At 43.6% G+C, this 16195-nt stretch overlaps 1 protein-coding gene and 1 long non-coding RNA gene across 8 annotated transcripts in view; one reads left to right on the forward strand and one right to left on the reverse strand.

The window, feature by feature from the left end:
- Positions 1-4130: 4130 nt before the first annotated feature.
- On the forward strand, positions 4131-12676 carry LOC137345918 (uncharacterized). The gene is made up of 3 exons (XR_010968615.1): positions 4131-4269; positions 6124-6222; positions 12369-12676. It is a non-coding gene; the product is annotated as an uncharacterized lncRNA (long non-coding RNA).
- Positions 12677-14278: 1602 nt separating this feature from the next.
- Positions 14279-16195, reverse strand: part of LOC137346110 (transmembrane protein 268-like) — a 52227-nt gene continuing 50310 nt past the window's right edge. For all 7 annotated transcript variants that reach the window (XM_068009414.1, XM_068009410.1, XM_068009413.1 and 4 more), the window contains one exon: positions 14279-15695. In XM_068009414.1, coding sequence (XP_067865515.1) covers positions 15522-15695 — 174 coding nt within the window. In that variant the 3' untranslated portion in view covers positions 14279-15521. The remainder of the gene's footprint in view (positions 15696-16195) is intronic.

The raw sequence follows: 16195 nt of genomic DNA on the forward strand, positions 1-16195 counted from the left end.
CAATTTATACACAGCAAGATCCCACAAAATACAATGTGATAATGACCAGATAATCTGCTTTTGTCCGTGATGTTGATCGAGGGATAAATATCGGCCAGGACACTGGGATAACTCCCCTGCTCTTCTTTGAAATAGTGCATGGGATCCTTTACATCCACTTCAGAGAGCAGACAGGGCCTTGGTTTAATGTTTCATCCAGAAGACGCACTTGCAACAGTGCAGCACTCCCTCAGTACTGCACTACAGTATCAGCCTAGATTTTCTGCTTCAGTCTCTGCATTGGGGCTTGAGCCCATGGTTTACCTGATTCAGAGGTGAGAATGTTACCCACTGAGCCATGACTGACACCTGCAATTTCTAAACATCTCCAGGTAGAATGTAAGTTTGTTCCATTCCAAAGACCATCCAGGAACCATTTAATAGATACCCCATCCACCACCTTAATCATCCATTTGCTCCACCACCAGGGCACCGACAAAATGCACTGCAGCAACTCATCAAGGCTTCTTCGACAGCACCTTCCAACCTGTGATCTCCACCATCCAGAAGGACAAGGGCAGCAGGTACGTGGGAACACCGCCACCTACAAGTTCCCCTCCAAGTCATGTCAATCCTGACTTGGAACTATATCGCCGTTCCTTCACTGTCACTGGGTCAAAATCCTGGAACTCCCTTCCTCACAGCACTGTGGAGTACCTTCATCACATGGACTGGGTCAAGGGATAAGGGATGATGAAGGGGAGGGGGGGGGGGGGGAGGAGGGGGGGGGGGGGGGGGGAGGGGGGACTAATTTGAGGGAGAGAGGAAGTCGAATGGTGTAGCGGTGTTCTTAAGGAAGTTTTGAAGTGAATTTCTTTCAACTCTACTCTCATCGATAAGGGCCAATTCTAAGGCATGGAAGGGCAATAATGCCATTGACACCCACATCTCATGAATGACTTAAAAAATGGTCTTGGTGTGAATGTCAGGTAAGGATTGGCTTAACCATTGATTTATAGTCACATGGCTAATTACCCTGCTGACCATCACATTCTTATCTCACAGATGAAGAATTGCTCATTTAAATGTGGTTGAAAAAAATCTGGAAATAATAGAAAGCTGGTATCAATAAAAGTGACCACCCCATCATGCTGCCAGATTGTCATATAAATCCACCTTGTTCACTAATGTTCTTTAGGGAAGGAAACCCACTGCCCTTACTTGTTCTGGCCTATACGTAACTCCAGTCCCTTGCCAGCCTGGTTGAATCTTAACTGACGTGGTCTAGCAAGCAGGCCCACTACGACCTTCTTAGGGCAATAAATGCCAGTCTTGACAGCTGCACCCACATCCTCATAATGTTTTCTTTCAAAAAGGACTCGGATGCAATACAGGAGGGGTTACGTGTGTCCATGAGGCTGTACCTCAGGAAGAGCGACCCCCTCTTCAGAAAAGGTGCCAGAAGGCTGGATGAAAGAAAGTCAGGACCCCTCTATGGTGTGATGACACTTCATTGCACAAAACACAAAGTTTAAAACTAATTGAAAAACTGGGAGTAAACCAAAACAGAAAGCGCTGATAAAGTGGAGCTGACTTCAGTGACTCAGGCCATAATAGACAGCCGGTGCAGGCTTCCCCGCCAGCACAGTGTTCCAACAGAGAGTCCCACCCCAAGCACTATTTAACCCTCTCCCGCATTCCACTTTACAAGTCATTCTGTATCCTCACAACTGCATAACAACAACAGGAGTAGGAGTAGGCCATTTGGCTCTTCAAGCCTGCTCTGCCATTCAACAAGATAATGGCGGATCTTCTATCTCAGCTACACCTTCCCGCACTATCCCCATCTCCCTTCATTTTCCTTGTATCAAAAATCCAAAACCAGAGCTTAGGCCCTTGGCAGCTGAAGGCACGGTCTTCATCTAAGATGATCTTTGTACTTTTTAATTTGTGCTAAAGACAGGAAAAGGTTTTTAATCTGTATTGAGCTGTTGCGACAGTCCATTCTTTGTAAGGATGCACTGTACTGAGAGCCTTCTATCACACAATCGGGTTTGCAACTCTTTTACAATTGCGATTAAATTCAGGGATGCTCAAGATGACAGACTTGGAAGATTGCAGAGATCTGAAGAGCTGTCATTTCTCCTTTGTTTTCAGTTGGGAAATTTAAAATTCTCAACCTTGATTTCAAAGCGCTCCACTGTCTAACCTCATCTTATCACCGTAACCTCCTCCAGCTCTGTAACACTCTAAGATCTCGGTTTCCGTCCAATTCTCTTATACAGCCCAGATTTCCTTCACTCCAGCATCCCTTCAGCTTCCCAGAACCTAAAAGCTCTCTAATTCCCTCCCGAAACCTATCAACCTCGCTCTCCTCCTTTAAGAGGCTACTTAAAACCTACCTCTTTGACCAAGTTTTCGAGTCACCTGTCCTAAGATGTGGCTCAGTATCGTAGTTGTTCTGACAGTGCTTTAAGGCGCTATATAAATGCAAGTTGTTACCCCTTTTGATGACCATCTGTAATATTTTCCAGTGCAGTACTGAGGGAGTGCTGCACTACTGGAGCTGCCGTCTTTGAGATGAGATGTTAAACCAAAGCCCCATCTGCTCTCTCAGATGGATGTGAATGATCCCATGGCACAATTTTGAAGTAGAGCAGTGGAGTTCACCCTGGTGTCCGGGCCAATATTTCTCTCTCCCCAACATCATTAAAATGGGATTATCTGGCCATTATCACATCGCTGTTTGTGGGAGCTTGCTGTCTGCAAATTGGCTGCTGTGTATCCTACATCAGTGACTACACTTCAAAAGTACTTCATTGGATGTAAAGTGCTTTGGGACATCCTGAGTTTGTGAAAGGAATTGCATAAATTCAAAACCAAAATACTGCGGAAGCTGGAAATCTGAAATAAAAGCCGAAAATGCTGGAAATACTCAGCAGGTCAGGCAGCATCTGTGGGGAGAGAAACAGAGCTAACGTTTCAGCTTGATGACCTTTCATCAGAAATGGGGAAAGTTAGAAAGATAATAGGTTATAAACATTGAAGGGGGGAAGGGGGGGGGGGGGAAAAGAAAAAAAGGGGAGGTCTGTGATAGGGTGGAACAGGATAGATTAAGTGACAAAAGAGTTGGTGAGGCAGAGCCAAAGGGAGTGGTAATGGGACAAGTAAAGAAACAAAAGATACGACTTAGAGGAGGTGTGAATGATAGAATGATGAACAGCTGCCGTCTGAAAGCAAAAACAAGAGGAAAAGCAAGAGTAAAACCGGGCAGCACAGTGGCGCAGTGGTTGGCGCAGTGGTTAGCACCGCAGCCTCACAGCTCCAGCGACCCGGGTTCAATTCTGGGTACTGCCTGTGCGGAGTTTGCAAGTTCTCTTTGCGAACCATGTGGGTTTTCGCCGGGTGCTCCGGTTTCCTCCCACAGCCAAAGACTTACAGGTTGATAGGTAAATTGGCCATTATAAATTGCCTAGTATTGGTAGGGGAAGGTGGGGATGTGGTAGGAATATGGGATTAGTGTAGGGTTAGCATAAATGGGTGGTTGATGGTTGGCACAGTCTTTGTGGGCCGAAGGGCCTGTTTCAGTGCTGTATCTCTAAACAAGAAGGCAACAAAATGGGGGCAGAGGTTACAGTCTGAAATTGTTGAACTCAGTGGTTGAGTCCAGAAGGCTGTAAAGTGCCCAATCGAAAGATGAGGTGCTGTGCCTCCAACTTGCGTTGATCTTCATTGGAAAACTGCAGGAGGACAGAGAGGTCAGAGTGGGAGCAAGCTGGAGAATTATAATGCAATATAAATACAAGTCTCTCTTTGTTTCTTGCTGCTGTAATGTTATAAACCCAATATGTTGACTGGTTCTACTCCCCCTGCAGATGCAGACTAATTTGATGACTGTTTGCATTATTCGTGTAAGTTTCAAATTGTCTGCAACCATTATTTTAAGCTGCTTAGTTGGGCCATTGGAGCAGCGGAAGTGCAGGGGGCGGGACTAAAGCTGCTGTGGGCGTGGCCAACGTCAAGACCAATTGGCAACCAGGGCCGCGGGGTGACGTCTGGCCGGGTGACTGCGCATGCGTACAGCAGTTGTAGTTCCTCCCAGCGCTCGCAGTTGGTGTTTTAAGGAGAGAAAGACTACAATTCCCAGCATGCGCGGCGCCAGGAGAGTTACAGCTGTTGCAAAAGTAACGAATAGAGAAGAGCTGGACTTTGTTTTGAGCTATTGCACATTTCTGGGGAGAAAAGGCATAAAAAGAGAGACAAAAAACATGGTCTGACTAATTATCGATGGTGAGTAAGAGTGTTTTCTATTAGTAAGATAAATAATGACTATAAATTATCAGTGAGATTAATTAAAGAACCTGAAAGGTTAGGGCGTTGGCATCCTGATGGTTAAAGTTCACATCTTCCTCACTCAAATGCTTTATGAAGAAAATAGACTCAGGTTATCCAAAAGATAATTCTGTTTCCTTAAAGTTGTCAGGTTCTCTTAAAAATCAGTATTTAACCTGCATCATGAAGTCATTGAAAAAGGAGTTGGAGTGATGAATTTTGTTGCTGATAGATAAATATTATGTCTGAGTTTAGAAACTGGACTGAATTAATGTAATACAAGATGCTCTACATAGATCTAAGATGTTCTTTGTACTTTTTAATTTGCGCTAAGGACAGGGAAAGGTTTTTAATCTGTATTGGGCTGTCTTGACAGTCCATTCTTTGTAAGCCTGCACTGCTCTGAGAGCCTTCTGTCATGTATTCGGGTTTGCAACTCTTTTACAGACTTTGTAAAATTGATTTTAGACCCAGGATATAGATGCCTTTCTTTGCACATGATGCAGAATTTTCTTTTGAAAAATTGTCATGAAACCCAAGTATAATTTCTCCAATAATATAAAAGCAAAATACTGCGGATGCTGGAAATCTGAAACAAAAACAAGAAATGCTGGATTCACTCAGCAGGTCTGGCAGCATCTGTGGAAAGAGAAGCAGAGTTAACGTTTCGGGTCAGTGACCCTTCTTCGGAATTTCTCCAAGACAAGTGAGGGCATGATTTGTTGAGGCCTATTTCCAGCGTTGTTTCCATTTTGTCATGCCATGGAAGTGGACTGGTTGAGTGAAACCCTGGGCTGGAATAGGTTTCTTAAAAAGAGCAAAGGATTTCTTAAGTTGTAGCTCTCAGACATCCTCATTTCCTTGGTGTATGCTGTTTCTTTTTAATAATTGGAAAATATCTCGAGCTAAGTTCTCTACTCTAAATGAGCTAGTTATGAAACCAAATCAGTGTATGTGTCTCCATAAACTTAAATTTGAGCTCATCCAAAACTCTGCTGCCTGTATTCTAAGTCCCATTTGCCCTTTGTTTCCAGGTCCACCAACATTCTATTTTAAATAGCTCCATGGCCCTGCACTCACTCCCTACTGAACCCTCCCTGTCTCTGTCACCTACTCCATACCTACAAACCCTATTGACTTCCCAAAGTCTGTCCACCATCTATAAGGCACAAGTCAGGAGTGTGATGGAATACTCTCCACTTGCCTGGATGAATGCAGCTCCAACACTCGAATCATTTAACACCATCCAGCTGAAGGCAATGATGGAGCAGTTAAAATCGGAGATTCACGAGAGGCTAGAATTGCAGGAATGAAGAAATTTGAGGTTTTTGCTTATTGATTCACAGCATGGTGAGCTACCTTCTTGAACTGTTGCAGTCTATCTGGTGAAGGTACACCCACAGTACTATTAGGTAGGGAGTTCCAGTTCAATCCAGGACAAAGCAGCCCGCTTGATTGGCATTCCATTCATCATCCTGAACAGCCACTTCCTCCCCCACTGACGCACAGTGGCGGCAGTGTGTACCATATACAAGATGCGCTGCAGCAACTTCCAAACCCATGACCTCTACCACCTAGAAGACCAAGGGCACATGGGAACACCACCACCTGCAAGTTCCCCTCCAAGTCACACAGCATCCTGACTTGGAACTATATCTCCATTCTTTCATCGTCCTGGTGTCAAATGTTGTTCACACAATTTTGGTAACCCTTGTGAAGAGCTTTACAACATTTTACAATATTTAAAAATGCTATGTAAATTCAAGTTGTTAATGAAACTGCAATATGTTCTGAATTTTATGTCTTTTAAAGCCTGCCGCTACGTGCTGGACAAGATTGGCAGTGTTTTAAACACTAAGGAAATTTCACCTTCTGCTGGCCAATCTAAGGCACCAGGTAGCCAGGTCAAAGGTTAGTGTCTCTTCTCATTCACTGGATGGGTTTCATTCTCTCTTGTATTAGGTTCAACCCCTGCATGATGCTGTGTTAGTTAATGTCAACTGTAGTAGTTGTGCAAGTCCTACTCTTGTCCTGAGCCTCCAATCAGCCAGAGTTGACACTCCTAATCTGTATGTGTGGAAGTGAGCAGAAAGGTATGGCACTATGCGTAATGGGAACAATAGCCAAGTTAGGAATAGTAGCTTTGCTGAGCTTTGATTTTAAGTAGCAGAAACCACAATGAAATAGTTAAAAGTAAAGGCAGAGCGTGTGAGACAGTAAAGACTAGCCGACACTGGTAATTGCCAGGACATCTGTTCTTTATGGCCTGATTGTGTGACTCCCTGTGGTTTGGAACAAATGGACTCCTGTGAATCAAATGATGTCCATCCCTGTGTGAGTGATAAGGAGTGCTAGGCCCCTCTTATCTTCGTGAACTGCCACTACTTAATGTAGCTGCAGACTGCACGAAACACTCAAGAATGTAAACCTAATAGAGATAGCAGGATGCTCCGCAATTACTTGTCACAAGGTAGAGACAGACTCATGATCCATGTAGGGAGTGAGACCAGCATGGTTATTGATGATTCCTATGCTCTTGCTAATTAGTTTGCTTGTCCGCTTTGTTTTATCTTGCTGGTACAAAACAATATTTTATTAGTAACAAGTATGTCTTGAGAATGGAGTGTATTGTAACCTCAGTAACAGATGTACTGCATGTCACCATGTGGGTGAAGTCGAATTGTACCGCACTGATTGGTTAAACAAGGAGGTGTAGCATGAATCTTAATGTATAAACAGTGGTACCTGTATCACAAACTTTACTTACTCTGGGGGGGACCCGACAGACTCTGGTGGAGTCAGTGCTGCTGTTCTCAGAGTAAGTCCGCTGGCGACTGCGCAAATAAAGTAATTGATTTTACCTACACATCCGACTCGGTATATTTACTGAACCAGACTGAAGGCAAAAAGAACTCAGATTAACATATGGAAAGTGATTGGGCTTGACTGTGATAACTCCCATGTGAAAACTTCCAATATCCCATTCATTTTTAACTGATTATTGGCAATTGCAAAATCTAGGCTTTAATGTTTTGGTTTACACATCGAATCAGACATCACAGAAGAAGGCCATTTGGCCTGTTGTGCCTGTGCTGACTCTTTCAAAGAAATAACCATTTACTCCTACTCCCCTGGTTTTACCATAGCCCTGCAAATGTTTCTTTTTTCAAGTATATATCCGATTCACTTTTGAAAGCTATTATTGAATCTGCTTCCATCATATCACCCTTCCAGGCAGTGCATTCCCATTAATAACTCACAGGATAAAAAGAAATTCTCCTCATCTCCCCTTGAATCATCTGTCAATTATCTTAAATCTCTGTCCTCTAATTTCTGAGCCTCCTGCTGTTGGAAACTATTTCCCTTTATTTACTCTGTCAAAACCCTTCATGATTTCAAACATCTCTAGAAATCTCCTCGACCACCTCTGTTCTATAAAAGGGAAAAACAAAATCTGAGTTTTGTTTAGTGCCTTCCATGACCTGGGGACCTCCCAAAGTGCTTCACAGCCAATGAGTTCCTTCTGGAGAACACTCCCAGCTTCTCCAGTCTCTCCACAGAACTGAAGTCACTCCGCCCTGGCACCATTCCAGTCAATCGCTTCTGCTCCCTCTCGAAGGTCTTGACACCCTTCCTAAAGTGTGCTGCCCAGAATCGGGCACAACACTCCAGCTGAGGCTGAACCTGGGTTTTATAAAAGATTTAGTATCACCACCTTACTTGAGATATGACCATTTGAGAAAGATGCTGGAGCACAGCTGGCTGCCAGCTGTGGAAACCTACCCAACATGAACCAGCCCCTGCAGGAGGGAATAGAATATAAAGTGAAGGAGGAGCAAATGCATTTGAGGGGGAGAAATTAGCTGTGTCTGTTATGAGCCATACATAAAAAATAGGAGCAGGAGTCGGCCATTCGGCCCTTCAAGCCTGATTTTGGCTTCAAGTCCTACCCCAGAGACTCAATCACAGAATCTAGGTAGTACAAAGGGAGCGCTGCACTGTCAGAGGTGCTGTATTTCAGATGAGTCATTAAATGGAGGCCCTGTCTGTCTCCGGTAGACATAAAACATTCCAGCAGGGGAATTCTCCCCAGTGTTCTGGTCAATATTTATCCCTCGACAAACATTTTTCTATAACAAATTATCAGTTATTATCTCACTGCTGTTTGTGGGAGCTTGCTGTGCTCAAATTGGCTGCTGTGTTTCCCACATTACAACAGTGACTGTACCTCAGGAAGTGCTTCATTGGCTTCAAAACAATTTGGGACATCCTGAGGCCGCTATACAAATATAAGACTTTATGAACTATTCACTGCCTCAATTGCCCAAACACAAATTAATTGAGTGACTGGTCATAGTGTCGACCTGTCTGTGCCCTGTCCACAGCAGAATGGATTCTGGATGCATAGAAATTTATGGCACAGAAGGAGGCCATTCGGCCCATTGTGTCCGTGTTGGCTGATCAAGAACCATCCAGCCTAATCCCACTTTCCAGCTCTTAGTCTGTAGCCCTGTACGTTACGGCACTTCAAATGCATATCCAAGCACTTTTAAAATGCAATGAGGGTTTCTGCCTCTGCCACCCTTTCAGGCAGTGAGTTCCAGATCCCCACCATCCTCTGGGTGAAAACATTTCTCAACTCCCCTGTAATTCTTCTACCAACTACTGGTTATTGAGCTTCCTGTTAAGGTCCTTCCTATCCACTCTATTTAGGCCCCTCATAATTTTATACATAACAACTTTGCATTTATATAGCACCTTTACCATAATTAAATGTCCCAAGGAACTCTACAGGACTGTTCTGGAACACAATTTGACGCCAAGCAACATGAGATATTGGCACAGATGATTAAAATCTTGGTTAAAGAGGTAGGTTTTAAGGAGCGTCTTAAAAGAATAAAGAGAGTTAGGGGGGTGGAAACATATAGGGAGGTAATTCTAGAGCTTATGGGCCCAGACAACTGAAGACATTACCACTAATGTGGTGATTTAAAATTGGGAATGCTCAGGAGGCCGGAATTGGTGGAATGCAGGGATCCAGGGGGATTGTATGGCTGATGGAGTTTAGAGATAGGGAGGGCCAGACGGTAGAGGGATTTGAAAACACGGATGAGAGTTTTAAAATTGAGTTGTTGTGGTCAAGCATGTAGATCAGTGAATACAGGGAAAATGGGTGACCGGGAATTGGTGTGAGTTAGGAAAAGGGCAGCAGAATTTTGAATGACAGCAAGTTTGCGGAGGGAACAATGTGGGAGGGCGGCCGGGAATGTGTTTGAATAATCAAGCCGAGAGATAAAAAACTGCATGGTTGAGGGTTTCAACAGTAGATGTGATGGGACAAGGGCAGAGTCGGTCGATGTTATGGAGGTGGAAATAGGTGGGCTTAGTGATGGTGCGAATGTGTGGTAGCAAACTCATCTTGGGGTCAGATCTAACACCAAGGTTGCAACTGTCTGGTTCAGACTTAGGCAGTTGCTAGGGAGAAGGATGGAGTTGGTAGCAAGGCAACGGAGTTTGTGATGGGGACTGAAAACAATGGCTTTGTCTTCCCAATGTTTTAATTGAAGGAAATTTCTCATTCAATACTGGATGTCAGACAAGCAGTCTGACAATTTAGAGAAAGAGGAAGGGATCGAGAGAGGTGGAGGTGAGGTAGAGCTGGGTATCATCAGCGTACAAGTGGAAATTGATGCCCTGATTTCAGATGATCTTGCTGAGGGGCAGCATGCAGATGAGAAAAAGGAGGGACTTCAAGGATAGATCACTGGGGGACACCAGAAGTGATGGTGCAAGAGTGGGAAGAGAAGCAATTGCAGCTGATTCTCTAATAGAAACCAAGCAAGTACAGTCCCACCCAGCTGGATGATGGTGGAGAGGTGTTGGAGCAGGGTTTGGCAGTCAGCTGTGTCGAAGGTTGCAGACAGGTCCAGGAGGAATAGTTTACCTTTGTCACAGTCAACTTCTTTATTAAGAGACCTTTTTGGCCAGAGCCAATTCAGTATAATGAGGGGCAGAAGCCTGATCGGAGGAATTCAAACAAGAAGTTCTGAGAGACGTGGACAGTGATTTGGGAGGTGACAACAGTTCAAGGACTTTAGAGGAAAAGATGATTCACGTTTGGAGCATGAGTTTGCAAAGATGAAGGCATCAAGTGTTTGTGTTTTTTCAGAGAGGTGCTGATGGCAGATTTGAGCAGGGGAGCGGTAAACAGTACCTGAGGAAAGAGAAGAGTTAATATCAGTGAACATGGACCAGGAAGGAAAGTTGAGTAGTCAGCAGTTTAGTAAGAATAGAGTCTCGAGAGCAAGAGGTGTGTCTCATCGACAAGATCAGCTTGGAGAGGGCATAAAGAGAGATCGGAGAGAAACTAAAGATGCAAATTCTGGGTTAGGGCAAGGGGGAACCTTGGAGGAAGTTAGGCCCAGTGGAGTTGAGGAAAGGAGGGAAGCAGTAGAGACAGCTCAACAGATAGTCTCGAGCTTTGTACTTCACACTTTTGGTAGAGGAGGCAGCATGGTGTTTATGATGACAACTAGTGGTGAAAAGCCTAGCATTATGTTTGCCTTACTGGCTGATCTTTGAATAGTGGGAAATTCTAGTGATGGAGGGTGTTATCCGATAGTGCCTTAAGTGGTCTAGTGAGATCTGGCGGTGAATGGTTAAACCAGTCATTCAAGTCTGCATTCCTTGCATTTAAGGGAGTGGAGATGAGGGGTATACTAGGGGGAATGATTGGGATGGAAAAGTGTAATAGTTCTACTGGGGACAAGGGTGTTTAAATTTGAAGAAACGAGAAGTGTCCTCGAATTTCCACATGACAGGATGGGACTGAGGTGCCCTGCCATAACTTCTATTTATCAGACTCAACTAAAATTACTGGAAATAAAACTCCAGATTCGTCCCTGATATGGACAGAAAAAAAACTGACCAGCTACTCACCAATCGGCTCTTTCCCTTGTGCTGACACTTTAAATGCCTTTATTACCTCTCTCCCTGATTACTTGCGCTCCTTTACCTCCAGGCTGTCCGATTGAGGCCTACTCTCAGGGCCTCCCTACTTCCAACTAGAGCCTGGCTACCCGGCAAAACCCGACTGTACTGTTTTGTTTCGAATTGTTTTTGTTTTAGTCTATGATCTTTTTCTGTTTCAAAGATATGTTTGTTCTTGTCAGGTCAGGCATTTAAAAAAAAAAATTAAAGAACTCTGGGCCTGGTTCAAGTTTTAATTTTATACCTGAGCCAAACTTTACTTCCAACTCTCCGGGCTCTCCAATTGAGACCTACTTTCGGGTCTGTGCTCCTTACTGTAACTCCCACCTCCGAGCTCCCCAATTGAGGCCTAATCTCTTGCACGTTCACTGTCTATCTTCAATCCAAAGTAATGACCCTCTGCAGGATCAGTGCAGCTCCTTGTAAGTTAGACTGCAACTGACTACATGCTTGAACCACAGTTGACTCTTAAATTTTCACAAAATTTGCAATATGTACATCATGGAAAAGCAAGAGTGAAATTTGCAGCAGACAGCTCTGGAAGCTGCTAAGTTCCAGTGAAGGATTTATTAAATAGCACAAAGTGCGATTCCTTGTTTGTACAATTGGGCATCAATACAACGGGTACTTGCACTGACATAGCAGTCTTCACATGCAGGAATGAGATGAACACTGAGCAAGAGGGGGGAAATGGAGAGGTTAAGATAGGGAAACTGGATTATGTAACTGAAGAGGAGTGTTTAGAGGAGTTTTTTTTTAAATGGGAGGCATGCAGTAAGTCAGGAAACGGGGTTGAGTTCTGGGGACAGGAGAGTAATGGCTGAAGAAATGCTCATGAGCGACAAGTCTAGTGTAAATCTGAATGAGATGCACAATAAACATTTAAATGACTTTGAAAAGTCTTTTAGTTACATGGAAATGATCACCAAGAAAGAAACAAAATAGTATTTATATAATGCCTTCTTGACAGTAGGATTTCTCAGTGCTGTACTAGCAATGGATTACTGTTCTAGTAGTCACTGCTGTTATGCAGACAATTTATAACTTTTGCCTGTTTCTCTCTGCAGATGAAAAGTATGACCAGATAAACTCATCGTTGGATGATGATCTGTTGCCAGTGACACTGCCAAAATCCGGGCCCATGATTCAGCAATGTGGATCCTGAGGTTAAAGATTGCACTGGTCTAGCTGTTGGCAATCCAGACCGGTGCACTATTGGCAACTTCCTGGCAATGCAGTCTACTGTTCTAAATTTAATGGCAAAGAATGAAGATGTGCTCAGCAACTCGCTGACTAGCAAGATGAGCATCTCTGAAAATACCTGCTGTGTTTTGAAGCTATCCAATTAAAAAAAAAAAATCATGCTCAATGATAACTTGTCTTCAATGTGCATTTCTTTAGTGTCTTTAACACTATAAAACATACAAGGTGTTTCACAGGAGTGATTACCAAACAACATTTGACAGCAAGCCACCTCAGAGATTAGGACATGTGACCAAAAGCTTGGCCAAAGCTGTAGGTTTTAAGGAGTGTCTTGAGAGAGAGAGGTGCAAGGAGAAGTTTAAGGAGGGACTCTTGGAGCTCAGCAGTTGAAGTCACAGCCAACTGGAGTTTGTGTGGCAAGTACCTTTTGACTGAAATGTTTGGAACTTGTGTTCCGGATATTTCAGTAAGTTGTGTCAGCTGTAGCTCAGTTTTGTAGCACTGAGGCAGAAGGCCATGTTCCGAAGAAGGACCACTGACCCGAAACGTTAACTCTGCTTCTCTTTCCACAGATGCTGCCAGACCTGCTGAGTGGTTCCAGCATTTCTTGTTTTTTATTACATGTTTGTGGGAGCTTGCTGTGTGCAAAATAGCCTTGTGTCCTACATTAAAACAGTGACTACACTTCAAAAAGTACTTCATTGGCTGGAAAGTGCTTTGGGATGTCCTGAGGTTGTGAAAGGAGGTATAGAAGTAAACATGTTTTGGTTTTTTTCTCTGCCCAATCATCTTGCACCCTAATACATCTAGGTACAGGAAACTCTACCCCCTACAATATGTCAACACATATTCAATGCTGTACGATAAGAGCGATTTATTTTAAAGGTTACGTTTGCTGGCAAAACTACTAGGCAGCGCAGTACTGGCACATGCTCAAATGCAGCCTCATCGACTGAAATGTCACTGTAACATCTTAGACAGCCGCTGGTAATAAAGATGGCGCTGTTCAATTTGAAACAAACAAATTAAATCAAAACCCCCTCAATGGTTGTGATCGCCACCTCCATCCCACACCCAACAGTACCCCCGCTCCCTCCTGCCATTACGTATCTCTTCACTGCTCCCTCCTTCGCCTATCTTCTTGCCGCTCGCTCCCTGCCTGGCCGTTGCCTTCCCTCAGTCACTCGCTCAAGGCCGTGCTGCTTCTTCGGATGGCGAAGCGGGGAGTGAGCGACCGAGTTGGGGGCAAGCGGCGATTGAAGCAGGGATGGTGGGAGGGAGTGGGGTGCTGTTGGGGAAGTGGAGGTGGCTATTGTATGGTGATGTCATGTGCACTCATTCATACTGCCAAATGTTCGCACGCACTGATGATGCCCACAATGGCGCTGCATTGTCAGGAGTCACTTTGTTTAAAAAGTGATGCAAATTGATAGGGCAGCCATCTACCATAGTATTAATGCCAGATGTGGGGATGGTGTCTGTCTAATGTTACCTGGCAAACGGGGCAAAGTCTATGATTCACCTGGGATGTAGCTGGATAATGACAAAGGATGAGATCCGAACGAGCTGTCCTTCTGTCATTCAAACTCCTGTCGTTCTGACAGATTGAGAACAATCTGACTAAATGATCGTTTCAACAGTATATATGATGATCTCTCAAGCCCTTTTCACCTGGTTTTATGATGTTTGATGTTTGCGGTAGAATATAAACAAATTAACTGGCACAACTCAAAATCTTTTAACAACTGTACAAAGGAACGCTGCTAGTACAAAAAGCTTTTTTTATTTAAGACTAAAATACAGGGGGAGCTGTCCAGGGTCTACTTTGCCAGAAGTACACCAACTCTCCTTTTACTATTAAAATACTAAATTGTCTTCCTCATGTCATTAAATAATCTGACAAACTAAAACTTTGTAGCAGTTCATAAATCTTTTAAAATATTTACACTTTGAAAAAGAAATATTCATATTCAGTATGAAAATTTCAGCACTAGCAAAGCATTTGTTCACATAATAAGTAAACCCAACAAATACAGAGTCATCTTTGTAAATCACAGAATTGTTGCATTGCGGAAGGAGGCCATTCGGCCCATCGTGTCAGCACCAGTTCTCCGAAGGTTTAATTCCCTGCCTTCTCCCTGTAACTGCACATTCTTCTCATCTAACTGTCTAATTGCCTTTTGAATGCTTCAATTGAACCTGCCTCCACTACAGTCTCAAGCAGTGCATTCCATATTGAAACATACATGGAGTATGCTGAAACCCTGAGCCACACACAATGGGTGGTTGATTGGAAAAGCGCGGACTCATTATCTCATAGAATCATGCAATACTGAAGGAGTCCACTCGGCCAATGCTGCCTCTTTGAAAGAACTGTCCAATTAGATACACTAACCCTGTCCCACCCCCAGCTGATCTTTCCTCACAGCCCTACACATTTTTTCTCTTGATATGTATTCAATTCCCTTTCTGCTTCCACTACCCTTTTTGGCAGTGCATTCCTGATCATAAATCACTGTGTGAAAAAAAAAATACCCATCTCCTCTGTTTCTTGCCAATTATGTTAAAGCTGTGCGCTCTGGCTACCAACTCTCCCGTCACTGGAAACTCTTTCTCCCCATCTATTCTATCAAAATTCTGCCTCCAATTTTGCATTCATTAATGTCCACGGATTAAAAACTGTGACCAATGAACCCAGGAATCATCGATAGCGATGTGGGAGAGGAGCAGAGGAAGGTAGGGACTCGGAATAATCCGCCCACTGGACACATTCGCAGCTTTTGGATGAACAGGGAAAAGTGCAGTTGCTGAGTAATTCCTGCCTGTGCTTTTTTTTTTTGGAGCAAGCTAGCTTCTGGCATGAGAGTGAAAGCTCTTTGGCCCTTATTTCATGGACAGCCATTCGATAGGTTATTTTCATGAAGTCCTTACAAGTTCAGAGGTTCAAGGCCCAATTGTTGTTACATGCAGAAAGAATCACAGTTGCTAAACTTTTGCAAGTTCAGAGTTGAAGATGGTTACTTCAGTTCACAGCTTGATAGGTTCAATATTGAAGTCTCTACGTACTGACAAAGACAGGGAACATGCTCATCTTTTGCATGAATGGAAGACTGAATGTGAGGAAGCTGTTCTGTTGCAAGTAGTTTTACATAAAGTCCACTGTACATGACCAGCAACTGATAAGCTACTTCCTGGAATAAAAAAAAACATAGAACTTTTAATAAAAATTATAAACAAAAATAGTCAAGGCAAAATATCATCGATCACATCCTTGGCTCAGTGCCACACTCAGGATATCCTAAAGTGATTCACAACTAAGGAGATACAACAGTGACTACACCAAAAAACAATACAGCAAATGTAGCTGTCAATTTGCGCACAGCAATCTCCCACAAACAGCGATGTGATAATGACCAGATAACCTGTTTTTAAATATCAGTCAGGACCCCAGGGAGAACACCCCCACTCTTCTTTGAAATAGCAGCATGGAATCTTTTTTAAATCTACCCAAGAGGGCAGATGGTGTCTCAGTTTAACGTCTCATTCAAAAGACTGCACCTTTGACAGTGCAGTACTCCCTCAGTACTGCAATCGGGCTCTCAGCCCAGATTTCGTGTTCAAATCTGTGCAACTGGATTGAGTGCACAACTTATTAAACTCAGTGGCAAGGCTACTACGCAATGAGCCATGA

The sequence above is a fragment of the Heterodontus francisci genome, chromosome 29 (assembly GCF_036365525.1).
Source record: "Heterodontus francisci isolate sHetFra1 chromosome 29, sHetFra1.hap1, whole genome shotgun sequence".
Classification (NCBI taxonomy): Eukaryota; Metazoa; Chordata; class Chondrichthyes; order Heterodontiformes; family Heterodontidae; genus Heterodontus; species Heterodontus francisci.